The following is a 22,608-nucleotide window of genomic DNA, read 5'->3' as shown; positions in this document are numbered from 1 at the left end:
AATTGCCCTTTTTTTCCTGTGAGAAGAATCTTTTATCCACTTCACATTTATCTTGGCACGCTTAGCAATTCCTTTGCCAAACACACAGGTAAATACACCCATCACTTCAGCACACTGACTGTTATCACCTCTCAGGGCAGACAGGCACGGTTCTTACAATTACTGGCCCAATGAAGATCACTCCTTTTGCTCTGACTGATGAATTTAAAGTCTATCACTACTGCCTGTCAGTACAGAAACTGGGTCTCATCCTGACTTCTGGATAATATGTTTTTAAAAACAAGGTGATCTGTATTTTAAATAGGCTACCAAACAAATCTGCATTGAAACCTCAGTCTCTATTTGTGAAGAAATAACAGTTGAAATAGTTATCTATCTGAAAACCCCGAAGGTGAGCTATGGTACAACATGGAATGTGAAGACCACCGGAAAAAGTAATCTCCATGAACAGGCTACCCTCTACTGGTCACTACCCATTCTACAACCTGCACAGTGATGTGACAAGAAATAGACATTAGAGGCTCACTCACATTGCAGACAGATGAGAGGGACATTGTTAGTCACAATGCTAACAAAATTACTGGAAGCTAAAAAACACCTTCCTCTCCATGCTGGTCACCCTCTGTTGATGTAATGCACTATTCAGTTGGCCTTCTGGACTGCAAATGCACACTGCTGGCTCATATCCAGCTTTTCATCCACAGGAACAATAAAGCCCTTTTCAGGGCTGCACATTAAGAGTTCTTCTCCCAGTCTGTACTCATGTCTGGGATTTTCCCAGTCCAGGTGCAAAACCTCGCACTTGGCCTTATCAAACTTCATGTTATTTGCACAAGCTCAACTCTCAAGCCTGCCTACATCTCTCTGAATGGCACCCCTGCCTTTCAGCACGTCGACCGCACCACACAACTCCGTATCACACACAAACCAGCTGAGCATGCACTCAATCCCACTTACTAACAGAGGTGTTAACCAACAACATACAAGGAAGTCAAGGTAGATGATTTCAATGAAAGCTGTTTGACATTTACTGTACAAGTTAAGAGCGCTTACACCTACAAAAAAGAATTCATGCAATTTAGCTCAGCTGAAAAGTCAGCATTTGCTGTCTGAAGTATTTCTCACCGCACAAAAAAAAATCTATGAGATAGTGACTATGTCGTTATTTTATATGGCCCATCTGTGGAAGCAAGGTCATATGAGACAAGTCTAATGATAAAGTAATTTATAACACTTCTAAGTGAAATCACACCCAACACACAGTGGTTTTATATTTTCCATGAACTAAATATAATGGAAGAGAAAAGAATACAGGAAATCTACCAAAGAAAAATGCAGACCTTATATGACTCAAAAAATTGACTGCAGGAGTATTTATTATACATAGGCATAACAATATTTAAAATGAAAATACAGATGTTTAAAGGCTACTACAACAGTGAAAAAGTCACATTTGAAATCAGTAAAAAGGAAAGAGTTCATTTTTCTTCCATATAACCAACCTTTAGCTGCTGAGAATGGTTGAGAAGCAAGGGGATCAGAGCTAAGTTCCAATGGAAATTGTAGCTGTTCTTCATTGTCTGTTGACGCTTCAAGGAAAACATATCAAATTAATAACTACTCTGAAAACATGATTTGCCAGTAGTAGTAAGCACTATAGATTCAGTTTAGCCAGGCCGTAATAGAATATATTATTCCAACACATGCATATAGTAGTGCTGTTCTTTTTGACCAGTCAGGTGACTTACAGTAAAGCCAGCTGTAAAACTCAACAGAGCCTGTGTTCTCTTATCAGAATTCAATACTTTCAGGAAAAGAAAGTTAAGTCAATTTATGCATCTTCTAATTTTGATTTTACAGTGGAATCCAAGCCAGCTTAGTTAAAAAAAAAAAAAAAAAGCAACATTTGATTTATTTAATGTAAGAGAAAATGTTCTGTTACTACTTAAGAAGGTGAGATCCAACTAGTATTTTTGAAAAATACGACACTGTGTTCTGCCACTAAATTCCCTTTATCAGAATGGAATACCTTCAAAATTCCATCTGTTTAAATTCTCACATACAGAGTGCAAATGTACACTTCTAGCATTAGGCGGTGCTTCAATAGAAAAGACACAGGCAGAGTAAAGTAGAATCTCTTCTCTCTCCGTAATGCTATATGGCAGAATGCTTTACTGATGCCCCCAAAATGTAACTCATTATGATTTTTTTGGTGTTTTTTTTTCCTTTTGTTTTGCTTTTTTATTATTTTTGTTAGTTTGTGTCTCATGTTAGGTGTGGGTGTTTTTTTTTCCAACTATTATAATTCATTTTATTCCTTCTTGAAGGGCAGAAGTTCTTATGAGCACTGTGGCTTATGTTACGCACATAAAAATACAATTAAAACAATGCCAAGTATTACAGGAGTTGTTTATAGAGAAAAATATTCTAACAAATATGGTATACAGAAAATGGAAACAGCAAACATTTCTTTCCTAAGGCTGTAATTTTGTCTAATAGGTACAAATATCAACTACCTGACAAGTAAGGCATCCTTCTACCGGAGGTCACATACATGAGCTCCAACAAATCTGTATTATAACTGTGATGTTATAGAATAGGCCTCACAGTATTTACCTCTTTTTTGTGATTTTTCTGTAGGAGGTTTGGCTGCTTGTAATGCTTGGTCTTTGTCAAATGTAATTGCAACAGCTGTGACTGCTATCTGCAAATCAGAAATTGATGGCATGTTAGCAACTTAATTTCTTATGCAAAATCCAAAGTTTTTTGGAAAAGAAAGCCAAGTGAAGAAAACAAACAAACAAGCAAAACAAAACTAACAAAACCCAACAGATTTTTCCACAGGAAAATAATGAAAGAAAAAAAAAATTAAGCAGATATATTTAAAAACCTCCTTCACTGCACAGAATAAACAGGAATACTAAGGTCTGAAGTCAGAACATACATGGCAGTGTTTCTCCTGTGTTTACAGTTTTATTCATCAGTTTGTTCACTCTTTCTTTCTTGGTGAAATGACAAAAGAAATATCATACAAACTCATTACTACCTTTTGCCTGAGAGAAAGAAAGAGATTTTTAATTGATCCCAAAAACAATGTCATTTAAAAAAACTAAGTAGACTGCATCATCTTGAAACTGAAGGAAAAAAATACAGGTAATTTTAGACGGCAGTATATTTAGTATAATAAATGCCTTAATGCATACCTAGTCTGGACTTTTTGTTTCCTAATTAAAACCTCGCATGAAGACACCCCATGCTCATGATTTGCTATGTGTGCAGTCCCACGATTCTCAAAACTAGTGCCTCTATAGTCACCTTTCCTCTTCACAGCCTTAAGTTTCACTTCAGAATCCACCAAGCATACCTATAATCCAGCCCTACTGGACCAAGTGTTAATGAAGGGCAAAACTGGCACGCCTACATGCTGAAATTCTGAAGAAGCAATACACTTACCTGAACTATTTCATCCTCTGGAAGAGAGACAGTAAAATTCACATGACAAAGGCAGCACGGAACCATAGATCGCAGTTTAAAATACAAGCTCTGTTAATGACACAAAATTATTTTTGAAGAAGTTTAATTCAGAGAAATTAAAGGTAAAAATTCTCTAGAGCACACTATCAATAAGGACTTATTCAAAAATCTTTGGAAATGTCTAATGTACTAAAAAAGGCCAAATCTATCAGCAGCATGCAAACTAATTTCAGGCACAGTGTAGCCGAATTGTGAAACGCAACTACGAAGAAAACATTACTGTCACTACACTCTCATTTCACCTTGCTCCCAATGAACAATTCAAGGTATATTTTAAATCAAAGACTCTTACCTTCAACAGGTTCTCACATAGGTCATTGAAGTTCTTGTTAAGTGTTTGATTTGTTAGATTAATATTGCTTAATCTGGAAACTCTTACTGCTGTGAACATCTGAATTAGATACACACAGATAAGAAAAATAAGACAGAAATGGAAAGAAAAGGAAAAAACTAATGAAGCACATCTTCAAAATTTTACAAAAGACAATCTCTGCAAACTACTGTTTATGAATATGTGAAAAAGGTGACTGATCAAGATATAAAATACTGTATGCCATTCTACCTCCTACATAATTTTCAACCAGAGAAAATATAATGTACATAAATTGTGTACAATAACGTACACAATAATGGAATGTCGTATACAGACACACAGGCAATCACATCAACCTGACAGCATGCTGCTAATGTATTCATCTTACTTTCAGATTCAAACTCCATTTCTGCAAAGCATAGTCCTGCACTGTGCCAATTTAGATCTGTTTTAACTCCCTCTCTACATGTGACAATTGTATGGTATATATTAACTCAAAATAGTTAATTACAAACAGAAGTTTTCTTTTTTCTCCATTTTGGCTTTAGCTAATTCTTACTTATCTTAATCTACTAAAGCTATCAAATTCAGTATTTGACACTAGCCAACACTTTCAACATTTGTTCAAGAAGCTCTAAAATCTAGCCAGGCTATTAAGAATGCCTGAAAGCTCAAATTCATATTTATCACAACTGTTTTTTTTAATGTTTGCATTTCTGTAACAACTTGTTACACAACAATATTAAAAAATAGAAACAACACACACACAGGCACACACAAAAAACAGACTCCACATCTTCCTGTTCTTAACAAAATGCCACCCATATTTCTAGCACAAAGGTATCCTCTTAAATTATCTTTCAAAATCAGTGATCCCTAAAATATCTTTAAGTTACTACTGCACATTTCAACAGTTTGGAAGGAATGTATGATGGTAGTTTTTATGGTTTATTTTTTGAAATAACCTTACTTGGATTTCCGGTGTCCAGTTATTTATACCAGGCATAATTTCTGTGTTGCAACTGTAAAAACCTGTAATGATAATATTTGGGCAAATTAAGTTGTACATTGAAATATGAAAATATTTCTGAAGAAATGTATACAATCCCACTCGATGTTCTGCAAATAAATTCCCTCGAGCATTTCTGAATATTGGATAATAACAGAAAAACAAGAATGGTAATTAAAGAAAAAGCGACATCTGAAGAACACAGTATTACTTGTAACAGAGACAGAGTTTCTATTATTCATACTGCAGTGAAAAACAGATGAGAAAGATGGAACTTCTAAATCAAATGCTCTAACTACAGAATCCTTATTCTGAATATTTATCTAACTGCCCAAAATCAAAGCCAGAACCTTCAACATGGTGACATCAGAGAGATTAAGAAGCATCAAATGCAACAGTGACAACTGTATAGAAGACTGGCTAGCTCACGTCACCTGATGCTGACAGGTGAGACATGCTGCCAGGCTGCCTCATGGGGCCATTCCCTGCCAAGCCCCGCAACAAGAACCTCACAGAGAAGAACACAAAGACACTTTTTAGCTCTGATCAACATATACTTATGCACTGTCATTGGCAAACACCAAAAATCCACAGCTTAGCTCCTAAGAAACTAAGTACAAATGAAGAAGTTTACAAGAGGCACCTGGATGAGGAGCTACGAGATACGGTGTAGTTTGTGGTGGTAATGGTAATGAGAAGATGGTTGGACTAGATGGTCTTACAGGTCATTTCCAACCTTGTGATTCTGTGATTCTTTAAAATGTACTCAGAGGAGAAGCTGAAAAGCTAGCCCCTCAACAGACAGCATAGAGACGCTTGAAGATACCAGCTGAAGATGAGAGTGCAAATATTAGCACTTACTCAGAGAAACTTGAAGAGATTGGGAAACAAACAAAACAAAAAAAGGCACAACAACTGAACAGTAGGGTAAGTTATCAAAAGCAAGTATGTAACCCTGAAAATCTGAATGTACATCTAAAAGAAAAAAATCTGGTAGAGTCTCTGTAAACGCACAAAATAAGCTAGAAACTGTGGAGCAGCTTGAAAAAAAAGTGTAAATATGAATTAATTTTCTTTCAGAACATCAAAAGCAGAAATCTTCTTAAGTGTCCAGTAAGACATAATATTCAAGGTATTCAAGGTAATAACAAGGTAGCAGACCGCATGTACTTTCTGTGTCAGTGCTCACTATGGAAGAGAAGGTTTCCACAGCGGTGAAAAACTCTAATTGATATTTCAAATAACTTGTCTTAAATAGAGATTTCTGAAGGAGTTATTGAACAACCAGGCAAAAGAACTAGGAATAATAATAATAATAATAATCATATACCAACAGGTGTGTAATTGCCACCAGAGAAAAGGGATCATTTCACCTTCTGGTATTGAGGTGCTTTTACGTGCCCAGAAGCTACTAACTTACATGGCACAGATATTGGCACTACTGATCTGAGGAAGCTATCCCAGAACATGAAATCAATGGGAGAAAGAACAAGAAGATGCTGAAGAAAAGCTGGTAACATTTCTGCAAATAGAAGCAATGGCTCACACTCCCACCGGAGTTCTGTGAAGGAGTCAAGAAGCACATAAACATCTGATCGATACAATCTGCTTGGGACATAAAAAGGCATTTGGTAAGACAGACTCTTTAATAAAGCAGTATGCTGAGGAATACAATAGAACACCACTGAAGGAAATACAGACGGTTAAAAGACTCAACAGAAGGTCAGAGAAAATGGTCAAATTTTACAGTGGATAAATTTGTAACTCAGAACTGTATACTTCCAACACTGCTTATCTGTAAGAGAGGACATAATGAGATGACTGCTGACAACCTCATTTTAGGGTAGTAAAATCAGCTGCAGCAGGACCTAATGATAGATAATAAGTATGTAAGAGATGAAATCTAATATTAATAAACTACTGATGGGCGCAGAAAAAAATTAACATCACATATATGCAGTGACAACCTGTCTGTTGGCTACGATCTATGAGGAATAAAAGATATGGTCATAATAGCAGGTAACTGACAACGATAGTTCTGGACTCAACAGTAGCAAAAAGATAAATACTGGCAGCAATTATTAGGAATGCAACAGACTCTCACAAGCATGGGTAAACTCCAAAAGACAAAAGAAGGATGACATGTGTGACCAAACTTCTGTATGGTCGATGACTTCATTAGCCTCTTAGTCAGATCAAGAAGTTCTGTCAAGTGGGGTATGATAGGTGTCTGTAAAACCACAGATGGAATACAGAAAACTGACGGAAAGCAGTAATTCAATTCACTGTTCTTCCCAGTACAGTAAGGAAGAAGGAGGAAAAAAAAGCTAAGAAGGCAGCTGATTCAAAACAAGGGCAATGGCTTTTATAGAGGTACAAATGCTGATGCAAAATTCTACAAACACAGAGAGCACGCATGCGTTCAAAATGCAAACAGCAAAACACACAGAAAAGTTTGATAAAAAGCTACTCTCTTTCAAGGTGCTGCTGAAGTACTAACTGTTAATAGCCTATTCTGTTGGGTTTTTGTGTTTTGTTTTTTTTTATTCATTTTGCTCAGTCTTATTTTAGTGGAATACGCATTTTTGGCTCACCTGCAACAGCAAGCATACATCGTGTGATACAGTACACCTATTTCTAGGTGGAGTTTTCAAATAACTCTTAAGAAATAAATCTATAAACACACAGAAGGAATTACAAGTTACTGCATTTCTATTATGTAACTCTTCTGCTGTCTACAGAAAATGGCCATTACTGACTTGGACAAAAAGGCTATGGGTGATTTAAGAACTCCAAATCTTTTTTGACTTTGCTTTCTCAACAGTAATGACTACCAAAGCAGTGAAAACAAGCATATTAAAGTTCATGGTATAGCACAGTCACAAAGTAAGGAAAATGTGTGAGGGCTCTCCCAAAAGTAACGTCTCCTATTTTCTTATGTTGGCCCATGAGATCAGAGGCAGATGTTGGCTGTATGGCAGTAGAAGCTGAACCTTCCCACCAATATTCCATTCCATTTTGTTGTAGTTTCCATGGAAATAAATAGAAGACATTATTTCTGGAGTGACCTAAGTATATGCACAAGATAAATGGAGTGCTAGAAGGGCAAATTGCTCGCTTCAGAATGACACTGTTGTGGTACACTGTATGGCTAAATCAACATACTGCGCTCCATACTTCTATTTTCACTGTCTGAAAAACTTACAAACTTGCCACTGAAATTCTAAAGATCTTCAGCAACTGATCCATATGAAGTAACTACAAACTTGCAACTATGGTACAAATCAGTAAAATACAAGGTGCCACACAAACACTGTGTTTAACTCAGTTTTCAATGAGTAACATATCCCCATAAGTCGTAATGACTTGTAACTCAGAAAACTTTCACTTGCAAAGTTGTATCTTGTCACGTTGTTAAGGAGGAGGTTTTACAGGCTACAGTATAAATCAGAGAAGTATTGTTTTAACTATACCAGAAGGCGGTGGAGCATCTGTCAGCAAAGAATGTACATCTTCCATTGCATCTGTATCATCGATCTAGGGGAAAAAAAAGATAGCAATAAATAAAAATCACATCGTTTTTTCGGTCAGAAGTCTCAGAAAGACGTAAAAGTGATGTTATCTAGAGATTTGTGTCTGCCAGCTAAGCAGATACTTTAAAAAAGGATTCCATCAGTCAATCTTCTGAATTTAAACCAAGATCTTATGATGTGTTAAATGCCTGGAAAACAGTTCCCTCAGTTAACCAGCATTAAGAAAACAAGGAGCGCAGAATATACATGAATTGCACTCAGTAAGAAGGTGACAATAAATTATTTTTAAAACAACATAAAATCCCCAACAAGGTATCACAGACCTTAGAACTTGTTTCAGCTAAGCGGTCCTGAGATCAAGAGTCAGGAGCTTCATTAAAGCTCCTGGAATTTTGTGTCTAATTACCAATTTCTTAACTAGGGATACAGTAGTAAGTGGTTCCACAAAACTGAAAGGCACACATGATAGGATCAATATATCCACATGATGGAAACCAGCAAGTATAGTCCCTTAATTCAGAGTTCTGCATTCTGCACTAATGAGATCCTATTTTTTCCTACCCATTCTGAGCAGCATCATAGTGTATTTTGTTACATACTTACGATTTTCCCTTACACATGGGGACCTCCTGCTATTAACTCAAGCACTTCTACCATAGTTAATAAGGTAAAGAATTCTCCAAAACAGTAAAAAAAAATAATAATAATAATAAAAAAAAAAGAGCCGACCTCTGCTTGTGCTATATAATGCAGTTTTTAAGTAGCTGATCTTTGCTTATAGCAGATCAACCTTTTTTATGGGGACACCTGAAGGAAGTTTGCCTGACTTTTATCAGTACCACCCCTCCTCTAGTTAACAGATTTAGATGCAAATTGGAGGACATTTATGTTTTTCAGGTATTTCTTCCAACTCCTACACAGTTTCTTGCAATGAAATGGTCTTTGTTCTCTTTTTAATGCAATAACATCATGCTTTGTTTGTGACAGTCATCCAACACTACAGCATCCACTGAACTATCTTCTGATCAACTCATCTACTCAAATCCATTGCCTCACAGTACATCTCTCATCATTTTTGCTTAGAGGATACAATTTCATTCACCAGAGTCTATGCAGATCATGCCAGCTGCAAAATTTATTTGATGAGAACAGATCTTACTCATTTTAAATGTGAAACTAACCTAAGGGCCTTCCCGATTTACTCTCTTTGATCCCAGCATACTTGTAAAGCACTGGAGAACAAAAGTTTACTCAAACATCAGAAGTGCTAACTAATGTCAATTTATTAATTTATACCAACTGCTCACAATCTGTTTGTTTGGGTTTTTTTCCACTCTCCAGTCTCGGTGTTTTCAAATTAATGCCTATTACAGCACCTCTCACATTCTCCCCTATCGACAACATTTCTTTCAGATTACTTTCCATGAAGGTAGCGTTTTGTGAAGATTAACATAACTATTGAATGTATGCCAGGCTGCAATTACAGGTTGTAATTTCATTCATTTTTTTCTTTTTGTTAGTTGAGGTCAGGTCTTTATAACACTTGTAACTACAAAAAAAAAAAAAAAAAAAAAAGAAAAAAAATCCCGAAGCTCTAGAGTTCTTTAATACCTGATCCTTTTCTCCAAATTTTACGTTATTAAAACTACATCTTTAAATCTAAGTGAAGAAAGAGGTAAAATAAACATGCATTTTTTTTATCTACAGACAATTTCTGTTTCTAGTTATAGCTGTAGATGGAATTGGATGGTATTCTCCTCAGTTTTAAATTTTTGCGCTCAGAAAAGCATCAGCGGTAAGTTCAGAAAATAAGTTAATTCCTTCCTTTATGCTCTCTTGACACCTGCTGTTCTAATAATTCTGAATATCCAAGTACAACATCAAGAGCTTTGCAGCAGGAAGAACACAAATTTGGCCAAGAAAAATGCATTGAGACAATAGAGAACCACATCATTCATAACAATGTATTGTAGCTTTTCGATCCATCATAACTGTTGCTTGAAGTAGGCAGAAGAACATTTCTCACCAGCTTAAGTTATAATTTTACAAACATATATGACACAAACATCAGTGTGACATTTTTCCTAATGACACAAAATGGGAAGAAAAAAAGGAGTATAAAATTTTAAAACTGTCGTCAGAGAAGTTTTTATTTTCTTGTTTGACTGTTTTTAAAGTATGTTGGGAAAAGAAAAAGGTATGAAAATGTAGTACTGAAAGCATTTATCACCTCCAAGACAAAAGCATCTTTCTTCCCATGTGAAAGATCTAGCTCTGTAACTTCATCAGAGCTTTCTGATTGAGATCTCAATAACCTGGAACGCTGTCTTGGCTCTGGAATGGGAGACCCAATGATTTCTTCAGGTAGTTCCTAAAAAAGACATCACAATTAAGTTGCTCAATGTAGTTTTAAAACCATTTCATTTCTAAGCAATTTCTTCACAGTTTTAAGAATCAGAACATTCTGAAACTACATTTTCTTAGAAAGAAATCTACATATATATAGATATATCTATATATCTGGATTTTAAGACAAGTACAGTATGTTCACAAAAAATAGTGAACGTATTACATATCTCTCAAAAATAACTTACGTCATTTGTGTTAAATTCAGAATACACTATTTTTAAGAATATAAAAGCTTTACTTACTGGAGGATTGATCTCATAAAGCTCCTTGTTTTTTGCTATTGTATCATTTATTTTCTTTTGCATGTGAGATATATGCTGCTCATAGGTGCCATCATTTGGAGTCTTCCCAGCGATCTGAATACCACCAGGTGTTGGCAAAGCGGCTAGATACACACCTGTTGCAGACTTTTTAGCAAATCATTAAGGAAAAAAAATACTCTTAAGCATCTTCAAACCTCTTACACAAACATGTACTTCTAATCTTTTCATAGAAATGGTTTTCAATAATGGTTATGATATATTGGAGAGCATTATAACACACTATAGCACAATCTCTTTCCATACCAGATTAATCTCTGTCTCTACTGTTCACATATGTAAAACACTTGCCTTTTAATAAACTTCCTTATTCTCATAGATCTTTTGCATGATGGAGCTTATAACTTACCTACAAGTTCCAAACAAAGTATGAATTCAAAACTCTCCCACATTATTCTAAGTTTTTATCTTCAAAATGAATTACGTTGATACAGGTCCTGGCACTAGTACATCTTGCATAGGCAAGTGATGGTCTCCCAGTTTCCAACATTTAAAGTTTGTCCAAACAAGTTACAGTTGTGACAGACCCATTCTATATTTTCATGAAACAAATCATCAGGTCAGACAAAAGAACCACGGAAGCCACTCAGTATTACCCAAGCATCCTCTTACATCGCCGCAGGAAGAAGTATAATTCCCTATTCTTACCCCACATAACAAAATGTAGTTTAAAATACTGCGAATGAGCATTTTCTCGCTACACCTGGGAGACTTTCCGCCTGTTATTCATTTATTTCTTCAATAGTTGCGACGGAGAGGCAACAAACCTTTCTCTAGTTGGCAACTAACCAAAGGATGTATCGACCACATTTGACATGGAGCTCTAATGCTACTTGAGGAACAAGGATCTCTGATCTTTAAATAATGCAATCATTTTTCTATAATTTATGACATTGAACTGTCTGAGGTTTCTTTCCCTCACAACCCCTGTCTAATAAAATCCTTCTCAAGCAGAGCCTCAAGAGGTTCCAATCTTCTTTTCTCATGCTGAAAGACAATCTGTCCTGATCTGACAGCAATTAGACACCTTATTTCTTCCCATCACTACAATTTATTCTTAAAATGACATTTTAACATCCCTAGCAATCCTGAATTCCACAACATGTGTATGTCTTTGTGTCTTGAAAAAATAACTCAAGAAAGCAAGAGTCCCAGGATTAAAACTGTACTTACTGCCAACCCCATTAGCATATTTTCACCCACAGTGATTTGAATTTTCAGCCCAAACAGAGCATTCATTCCTCTTAGCTTAAGTTTGTTCATCAGTTGTGTGTGCACTTCATATTCCATAAATGGCAAGAGATTACTGATAGAAGTTGCGTTTGCTTCTGCTTGAGCTTTCTTCTTTAGACGGCATAACCTGGTAATAAGAAACAGTACATAACATCAGCAATTTTAACAGACTGTAGAAAATTGAAAATGATCACAGGATACTTTCTCACATCGCTGTAACACCAATACAACCAGTTTCCTGTTACCATATTTATTTACTTTTAAACAGGATTTTAAAATAAATAAAAGTAAATTCTTCTTGAGAAGACCTAGGCACTGAGTTTCAACAACTGACTTAATCTTCATTTTTAATACGAAACTATTTTAATATGAAACAAAAATCTGCAGCAATAAAAGAAACGTAAAATAGAACAATAATGACCTTCAGCAATATTAAAATCATATTCTCTATCAGAGCAGAACACAAAACATAGAAGTATTATATTTTTCTAAACCATTGAATAAAGTCTCCTTCATTGAAGGTCCCTTCCAACCCCTGACACTCTGTGGTGGTAGTGAAGTATGCTTAAAGGGTGTTGTCAGACAGAAACAACATGCATCATGCAGGTGTGTTTTCTTTCCATAATAGTCTGACAGCATGAAATAACTACTGAACACCTATTCTGTTTGTTTCTGTTGCTGCAAGCCTCCTAATTGTTTAAGGTACAATTTCAGAACATTACTGGAAGAACTTGAATAATTATATTAACGGAAATTTTTCAAGTAACACTTGGGAATAAAGGGAAAAAAAGTAGAAGAAAAAATCAGTGCCCTCACAGCTCAAGCAATAACAAAGTTAGAAATACTCATTTCTCATGAATAAAAGGCTACAGAAATACCATCTCTGACTAGAGTGTTAGTAATATTCCCTTCTTCAGCTTCAGTCTCATAGGCTGAAACTCAAACACCACGCTAGTGTAATGACCGCTTACTTTCAGTTGTAGAATGGCATTCAAAAAGAACAAATGATAACTGTCTTCTATTGATAAGATCAGTTATTTCCTTCTACGGACCAAATTACTACATGACCAGAAAAAAGTAGTAATTCACCTAATCCTAACAAGCTCACCTCAAAATCTTTCTGAATATATTTTAAATCTTTGTTTCAACTTAAGGCAAATGCCTCTTGCCCTTCCACTGTGCACCACCCTACCTAATGTCTTCTTCAGCAGCTCCCTGTAAGTGTAAGAAGGCTGCAATTAGATACCCCTGAAACCTTCTTTCCACACTGAATGAGTCCAGATGCCTCCTCCTGTAAGGGCAGGTGCTTCTTACTCTTTTGGTGGTCCTCCACTAAACTCTCTCTAATTTGCTGATGTGTTTCTTAGTCTTGGAGAACACAGCTCAACTTAATTAATTCACCACCTTCAATGTAGTATAACTAACAAATCCTTACCCACACCCATGTGTCCAACAGTACAGGTCCCACTGCAGAACTTGTTACATTTGTTAGGTCATCCTAGTAGGTTATGAACTATATACCACAATTCTTTCAGTCCAGCCATCCAACTAGTTATCTATCCACACAACTGGACAACCATACGTATCATACACAGCTAACCCTTCCTTCTTTCCCACTTCCCATAAATTTCCTTATTCCCCTTTTGAAATTGAAAGGCCACAGCATAAATGTGACACAGCTGACAGTTCTACAGAGCTGAAGTTATGGACATCAGCAAAGTATTAATACAACTGTCTTAAAGAATTAGTTGAGTTTACAATGGAATAACTATAACAGATCACGTTAGCAGTCCTAATCAGCAAGCATCGCAACTCTGCCTTATAATTCATGCAAACAAAACACAGCAGTGTCCACCAACAAACAAAAGTTACATCAACAGGCATGCACATAACACAATGGGAGGAGAAAGGTGGCATTCCCTATGTACCTTAATACACTGTTGTTAAATGAAAATTAAAGCTTGAATAACATATTCAACTACAGTAACAGGAATTCTTTCGAAGACCTCTAAAACTTCATGAAGAAAACATTTTGATCAATACCTGGCTTGAATAAGACATCCCTTTCCAATAACAGTGGCCTCTACAGGAAGATCAATTGTGGTGAAAAGGACATCAGGAACTTTTTGCTTCCTGCAGTTGTAACAATAAGTGAGGTGAGCAGGGAATGGCATGTTCAATTCATCGTACGGTATATGGCAAAATCCACAACCTGGTGGTGAAGCTTCTTCAATCCTAAAAATACATTATGGAGAACATACTTAAAACATCCACATCTTATTAACAAGCATCAGCATGTGCACATGTGTACTGCATTTCATCAATGAAAGATTAAAATTTGGCTGCACACTAGCTAATACATAAATTAGGCTTGTGCTCAAACTTATGATACAGGGATTGAATACATACAGCGGCCAATGATTGATGCACTCCTAAAACATTACTGAGCTAGCTTTAGGCTCTACAACTTTTTAAATGTAGTTCATGGTACAACACATTTACAGAGAATTTGTGGTACCAAATGTAAGTCTCTTATCTGATTGTATCAAAAAACCTACTCAAGCCTAATAAGCAGAACATAAATGACAAAACAACCATCCTACTGAGAAGCACAATAGATGTTAACATTGCAAAAATATTTTCTACACTAAAGTATCAGGTAAAACTTGCTGTTCATTTAAAACAGACAGTCCTCCTTCCCAGCAGGAAAAATCCAGGAGCGACCACTGTAAAAAATATGAACAAGGAACATGTATGCAAACATCATCCCTGCAAACTTACTTTGTTTCACATAAACCAGTGCTTCTCAGTTATTTTTGAGGAGATGCTTAAAACAAATTCGAGAGACTTGGAACATTAAGGATCACTTTGGCAAGCATATTTTGTCTCAAACATGGTTTGAGACATGTCTGTCTGTCTGGTTGCTTTATCTTACTTTGTTATCCTTGCCAAGACTCTTAGTAGCACTGAAATACATATTTAGATAAAAACAGAATTTCCTTCACAATGTGAGCACATTTCTTTCTTTCCATCTCTTATTCTTTTGATAGAATGTAGAGTGATATACTGAATACAGATACAAATATTTGTGTTCTGGCTACATTCTTCAAGACCCTATCTGCACAAGAAGATAACAGCCTCTTGATAGAGTAAAAAATAATAATAATAATAAACCACACAACATTAGCAGGATTATATGAAAAAAGTAATACAAGTGTTAATGTTTAACAAATAGCCTTACTTGTGACTTAATGTCACCCCTTGAAATATATGCTGACTTTTCTGACAAATAAGCAACCATTATGTATTAATCTAATTAGTTGGGTTTTTTTGTTTTTTTTGGGTTTTTTTTACCCGAAGTAATTGTCTGTCAATAATCATTCTTTAAGTTTTATTTGCAAAAGCAGAAACAAAGGGATGTATAAGGAAACTTCATGGTTTTCATTCAGTTTCTTGATTTTTGTTTCATGAACTTCACCTAAAAACATATCTCTTGTGAAAAAAATCTGTGACCATCACTGCTTTACAACTAAGCTATTTTATCTCCTACACACAGAGCATATATACAGATATGATAGCCACAGTAGAATTTGGCTTACATAACATATGATACACCTGTCATTTTTTCTATGTGATATAAAGTTAAGAAAGATACCTGAGGAACGGCAAAGAGAAAAACTGAGTTATCATCTGTGGTTAGTATCAAATGTGTTACCTTATTCAGACTGTTAAAAATAAAAATAGAATATCTAATTTGTTGTAGAGTTCCATTACTTCTGTTGTTGTTGTTGTTAGTGAAAAGCAGTAAAGTGGTTGGTCCCGCATCCTGCACTGTAACACTGTAACCTACCCTAATAGAGAAGAACTATCTTGGCTGTGAGGAAAAAAATCAACCTCTCCCTTCTCTGACCCTATGGAAAAGAAGCCAGGCTGCCATGACAACCTTTGATCCAAACAGCCTTCCATGGTGCCATCCTGAAGAAACCTAGGGTTCAGTACAGCTGCTGTGCCAGACGCGGACAAAATACAGACCTCTTCACTATAAGAGAAAAAAATTACAATAGAGTGAATTCCTACTACTCAGTACTGCTTTCAAATACAACGATTAAACTAAAAAGTCTTGAACTTAAGTCTCTGTAAATTCAATATAGCTACTAATTTTACGCATTCATTCAATTTTATCCATGAGACCACACACACAATCCTCTTTCAGTATTTAAATTATGTTATCAGTAAGCAAAGCAGGAATGAACAGAAAGACTAAAGAGCTTTGCCTGACGTTATAAAGAATATAGTACAGTACCACAAAGGTTACCTGGGTTTTTGACACTACAGTTAATGAAAAGAAATCCAGTCATCCAACAAAGGCAAAGAAATGTTTAAAAAATGAAAAAGCATAACTGTTTACCAAAGTGAACTGGAAGCTGAGAGTGTCATCATCTTACAGACAATTACTCTCAGAATGAAGTTACAATACAACGTGGACAACAAGATGCTTCTTGGAAGATAGTAAGTAGCAAAACTACCAACAATTACAATCACAGTACGTACAGCATGTAAAATAACCAGCCACATTCCTGGTTTAGAAGAGTTAAAACTCTCAGAAATGCAAAGCATGATTCACAAAGCTTTCAGCATTTTTAAATTAGTTAAATATGAAATAAACCTATAATATTCAGTACTTAAAATACTACAATGAAAAAAAATACGGAAAACATCTTTCCTACATTGTCTAGAATGATATATTTGCCTTCTTTATTTGTCATTTCTTTTTTCAGAATCATTTTTATACACCATATCTAGCAGAGCAATACTACAGACACAGCTTTGCTCTTTATGGAATAAATATTAATTGACAAGTAAGTACAGAAACTCAAACATTAAACTACACTAAGTTTCTAAAGGAAACGAATGTATGAAATCTTAAAATTGACTGCCTAACTCTGTACAGTTTTACCCAATACCTAAAGTTAAACAAGATTATATATTAATTCTGTAACAAGATGAATTGTAAGATATTTCTTCCCATCTCCAGACTTCTCACAGATTATTAAGGCATAAAATACACAAGATTAGCATTTCTTAGTGAAGAGGAATTCAGCAAGACACAGGAATTTTGGCCTGAGTAGGACACATGCGGGGGGGATCTTACTGCTTTCTAAAACTGGACTTTCAGAAAGACTACTGCAGAGCTGCAGTTTAACACACTCGAAAATAATGACATGCACTTTTTTAAAAAGAAATGCAGTATATTTATACCTCAAGCATTCTTATGCATTAGGCAGCACATTTTCCTTTAACGTACATTTAATACATTCCTAGTAAAGAACTTGTGTCTCAAGTTTGATGTTTACCACTTAAGTACCAGTCCACCACTTTTACTGCAAGTAGATTAGGTTTAGAAAACTTCAAAGAAATTAGTACTACTTCTACAAAATCAAACATTCAGGTTTGAATTATTTTTTTTTTTTAATGCAGTAATAAGAACAAACAATGTCACTAGGAAATAAATGAAAACCCAGCGAAAGCCCAAACCAAAACCTATTAAAAAGGAAAAAAACCTATTAAAAGGAAATCTGACAGACTGTTTAAATTTTTAAGCTCAATTCTGAAACTTAAGGAAATTACTTCGGCATGTCCTCCAAAGTAGACCTAGTAGAGAGTGGCAACAACTGTGTTGAAACAGTTCTCTGTCTGTAATCCATTGAAAAATAAAATAAATTTTCTGTGGCATTTTGAAAAATCATGATTTACCAAATGCTAGTTGATTCACTGTAGCCCACTACAGCATGACAACCCAATGCCTTGGCATGGGATTTTATTTCTTGTCTGATTTCTGCCCACCACGCATCTCGTGTCTCTGGTTCATCTGAAAGACAAAGTACAAATCAGTTCACTATTCCGCACTATGCCAATATAAAGTTTCATGCAATTAATCTCACAGGCTGAAATTTTCATATTCAAGTGTTTTATCTGAGGACTTCCTATTTCCTAGCTGTCACACTACAAGTATTGAGCAAACATCAGCAGGGCTGTGTCATTAATGTTCCTGTTTATCACTCATGGAACTGGTTCTGACAAATTACTGCGTTCTTGCTGTGGTCTGTAAGACACCAAGTATTGGAGACACTATTTCAGTCTGTACCATCTTTAAGATCATGCTATCAGTTTCCAACAACTTAAGAATAGCATCTAACTTGCAATAAAGCATCAAAGATCTTTTCTAACAAAAGAAAAACTACTACTAATAATGAACCAGTATTTAGAGTAATACATTGATATTTACCTCACATCTTTGAAATAACCTGAATATTTTTTCTACTGTAAGCAGAAGTACTGTTAGCAGATTTTTAAAACCATTTGCACAAGACTGAATCACCAGTCACAGTGCTCTGCAGTTCTTGGTTTACCACTAACTTATAATAACAAACAGTACAAATTTTAAGCTATTTTTAAATTAACAGCATGAAGAAGAACAAGAAGTATGTTGACTACATACTTGACAACATATTTTTTGCTTCAGTATCCCGATGACTGTCCTGGTGACTGCACTTTTTTTTTTTCCTCCTTCCAAAATGGATTATTTATCTCATCATCTCTATTGCCTCTGGGGTGCATCCTAAATATTAAATATACTCTAACTCCTTACCCTGAGAACTACATTAAAATGCAAAAGAAAAGTATTACTAGGATAAGTTCGTGCAATTTATTTGAGTGTTTAGAAACAAATTTCTCAAAATTAAAGCTATCCCTGCAAACTTTTTATATATGAACTCAAAAACTACAGTTTAAAACTAAGGTTTATAAAGTGCTTCATCTTTCAAAATGGAAAACTATGTTGACTGTTGATACATAAAACAAGGGAGAAAACAAAATCAAACTGTAGGCACTCAGATACTACAAGAGGATCTGAACAGATAGATTCTCACACAATTCCACTGGAATCAATTGCATTTGGCACGGATACAAGTTCTAGCCATCAGGATCTCGTTGCTAAGTCATAATATAAAATATTAAATCTGAGAACCATTGGGAGCCACTTTCGCACTTTTGTGCTATTAGGAATATTTATAAATATAGTGTATGATAATTCGATATCATACACTAAGTTCTCTGACAACGTGATGAACAAAAATGGAAGATGCAGATATACAGATATTTTGAAACCTGCTGAAACAAAAACATCGTACAGCAAGATACATTCATCCATGATTTCACCTCAGCTTTCTTTTTTTCTAATTCAGAATTTGGCTTTCAGCTTTCTAAAATAAACCAATGATCATTTTGTAATAATTAAAAAGCAAGCACAAAGGTTTGTATTAATAAGTTAGTTATTCAACCATATCTATTTTAAGATGTTATTGCTTGTGTACTCATACTGTACTAACAGCAGGCTTGGGTGTGTAGAATCAAGGTCATCCAACATTTGCTTTAAGAAACATATGCTAATGACAACAAAAAACTACAGTGATCATGGAGAACCTTCCTAAGAACTGAGACAAAAAATATACACACCAAAACATAAAGCAGACTAAGGATTTTCATGAGTTGTATCAATCACGCTACACTCCAGTTGAGTTTACCTTCAGCAGGTTTCAACACATTCCCAGTAAAATCTCTAGGCATTGCATTTTGCCGTTCCTCAGAATGAAACCAGCACTGAAACAGTTTTACTGGCAGGAAGAATCAAGTGCTCAAGACTCAGATGACTGTGGTACCTGCTATTAAATTCCCACACTTTTCAGCTTTCAAGAGCTGAGCAGAAGTAGCCCATCACATCACAGCACTGGACTTCCCAAGTTCACTGTTGATAACAGTGTTATCAACTTTTTGTTATACATCAAGCAAATTTTTATTGCATGTGTTCGGGTACAGAAATGCACAGGCTGTCCTCGCTGCCACCAGTTAACAGAAGCATTACTATGCAACCAGAGGAACTTTGGAAACACATTTTAAGGCAAAGACTACGATGTCAGACAAAACACATTAAGCTACAGGAAGATGTGAGACCACAAGCAAACCAATTAAATGTCATCACTAATTCTTCCTGATAGAATGTAAATGGGTCTAAAGAGACATTTCTCCTTCTTCCATCCAATCACAGTCAAGAAGTTTGCTTATTAATGTGTTTCCCTCTATAAGAGAATGGTTTAACTAGGTAGAAAAAGTGGGAGCACTGACCACACAAGACACTTCTTGCTCAACCAGGCTTGATCACAGGCTGCTGGATGTAAGCACTGATGGAATAGCCAGTGACATTTTTGTGATTCACAGAAAAACCTGCAATGGAGATGTAACTGGACCACTGCAATCTTTTCCCAGACATAAAGACTTAGGCAAAGGAAAGTTAATTTTATTATTGTCGTTAGTTTTCTCTTCACATCCTCAGGTACCACTTGGCAAATACTGCTAATGACCTCTCTGTGCATATGAAATGATGTTGTAATGAAAGACTTGAAAGCAAGAGGTGAAGCAATGGGGTGAACAAATGAGGCACTGTGGGGTAAAGAACAAGATTACAAGCAAGAAAATGATAGTAAAAAGGAATGTGGACACAGGAAAAACTGAAACAGAATGAAATGTTGAAACAGAACAGACATGCTCAAAGGGAACAGAAATGGCTGAGAGAGAAGTGACGGGTCCCAACCTCTACTACAAACACGTAACTTTCCTCAACAGGAAATTTAGCTTTTAAATCAAAGTTAAGAGCAAGTTTTTAAGAGAGTTAACACAATTTTCTTACCCAGTCTATCTACAAGAATGCCTTATCATAATGAAAAGTGCATATTTGGTGAGGTTGCTCAACACTATGTCTTGCTCAAGCAACATTTAACTCTTTACTCTAAGCATCTGTAATTACTGTAGTAATGTAATGCATGATTTTCATTCTTATTAAAGATAAGAACCATTTTCCAGTCATTGTCTTCACTGCTCACAGGATCAGGCTCAATATCTTTCAAAAAAATAAAAATAAAAAAATCCAACAAATTCTCATTGTGAAAGTTCAAAAAGGTCATGCATAAACATCTGCTTGTAAGTAGAAGACCCAGCCTCCTTTAAGACATTCAACTGAGTCACTATATTTTCCCTTCCAGAAAGGGAATAATAAGGATCAGTATGTTAATACTGTACATTCACACACAATTTACATAAACTTACCTTTGCATATAAAAATACAAAATGATTGTCTACAGTTAAGATCAAACACTATGACATTGCAGTAATAAATTGATACAGAACACTGAATGCAGTGCAATGTGTAGCATTCAAATTCTTCTGACAAATATTTTCACAAGCAGCCTTGTTTGACACAAGCCACACAATTTCACATGGGGATGCCATTGTAGCATTTACAAGTTTAGTAAAGCTAAGGATTTACATAAACAATTAGAGGAGTTAGGGAAGCAGGATGGCATGTGTCCAGCACACTCTGTATGAGTGTCTGTTGTTGTTTTTCACTAAGGCAAAAGCTTAAGAACTAAGGGTTTGCAAAGCAGATTCAGCAGACAGTAGCCAGAAACGGTGGGTATTTTGGCGCATGCTTGGATCAGGTGACAGTACAGACTGAAAACTATGGCAGCTCACTGAAATGGTTACAGAAAGTAATGGCCCTGGATTCTAGGTGGAAGCAAAAAGGCAAGCATACATAGCACTCAATCACAAGCTTTTCTAGCAAATCCATCAACTAGTTTACAGCAAGGTTTATCTAAACTCCAAACAAGGAAGTCTGCAAAAATTACCCTGCTATTACATACTCTTTATTGGAAATCACAGACTGAATATTAACCTGCTTTCATTAATGTTTCAAAATTGGCATGATATTTATAACGAAATAGAAGCAAAGCATACTGTTTCAAGAGTTGAAGACTTGAGAAACAATGCTGCAAACAAGAACAGCTTTGTATAAAAATCGTGCCAACTCAAACCCCCTCCAGTTAAAATTTTCCCAAAATTATTTAACAGCTTCAGTAACTACAAACATTGCCTTTATTTGGTGCCCCAATTGTTTTTTTGGTTCATAAACCACCCATTTCTTTCATTCAAAGTATAGGATTGATTTCTTTCACCTGGATAACACTTAACACTGTAGATGTTTTTTATTCACAAGAAGCAACATCTTTCCAGTTATCTGTTAAGAGGCTGTCTTCAAGGCCTTTCAAGAATCAGCACTAGGCTAGGTCCCCTACAAATCTTTAAAGGTACACAAGAGTTACTGCATTAAAGTTGAATTCTAAAAAAGACATCCTGTGAAAAGCT

General features: G+C 35.6%; 1 protein-coding gene across 1 annotated transcript in view; it reads right to left on the bottom strand.

Moving 5' to 3' along the window:
- C2CD5 (C2 calcium dependent domain containing 5) overlaps positions 1-22,608 on the bottom strand; it is a 63,509-nt gene that overhangs the window by 7,570 nt on the left and 33,331 nt on the right. The window contains exons 12-23 of the mRNA XM_042889993.1: positions 18,106-18,220; positions 16,295-16,390; positions 14,395-14,586; positions 12,292-12,478; positions 11,041-11,205; positions 10,620-10,760; positions 8,330-8,393; positions 4,818-4,879; positions 3,827-3,925; positions 3,454-3,543; positions 2,617-2,704; positions 1,503-1,589 (exon numbers count right to left, since the gene is read on the bottom strand). Coding sequence (XP_042745927.1) covers positions 1,503-1,589; positions 2,617-2,704; positions 3,454-3,543; positions 3,827-3,925; positions 4,818-4,879; positions 8,330-8,393; positions 10,620-10,760; positions 11,041-11,205; positions 12,292-12,478; positions 14,395-14,586; positions 16,295-16,390; positions 18,106-18,220 — 1,386 coding nt within the window. The remainder of the gene's footprint in view (positions 1-1,502; positions 1,590-2,616; positions 2,705-3,453; positions 3,544-3,826; positions 3,926-4,817; positions 4,880-8,329; positions 8,394-10,619; positions 10,761-11,040; positions 11,206-12,291; positions 12,479-14,394; positions 14,587-16,294; positions 16,391-18,105; positions 18,221-22,608) is intronic.

Source organism: Lagopus leucura, unplaced genomic scaffold (assembly GCF_019238085.1).
Source record: "Lagopus leucura isolate 7727_CA_CO unplaced genomic scaffold, USGS_WTPT01 Super-Scaffold_100159, whole genome shotgun sequence".
NCBI classification, from domain to species: Eukaryota; Metazoa; Chordata; class Aves; order Galliformes; family Phasianidae; genus Lagopus; species Lagopus leucura.
Note: the sequence above shows the minus strand (reverse complement) of the source record. Positions and strands in the feature narration are given on the sequence as shown.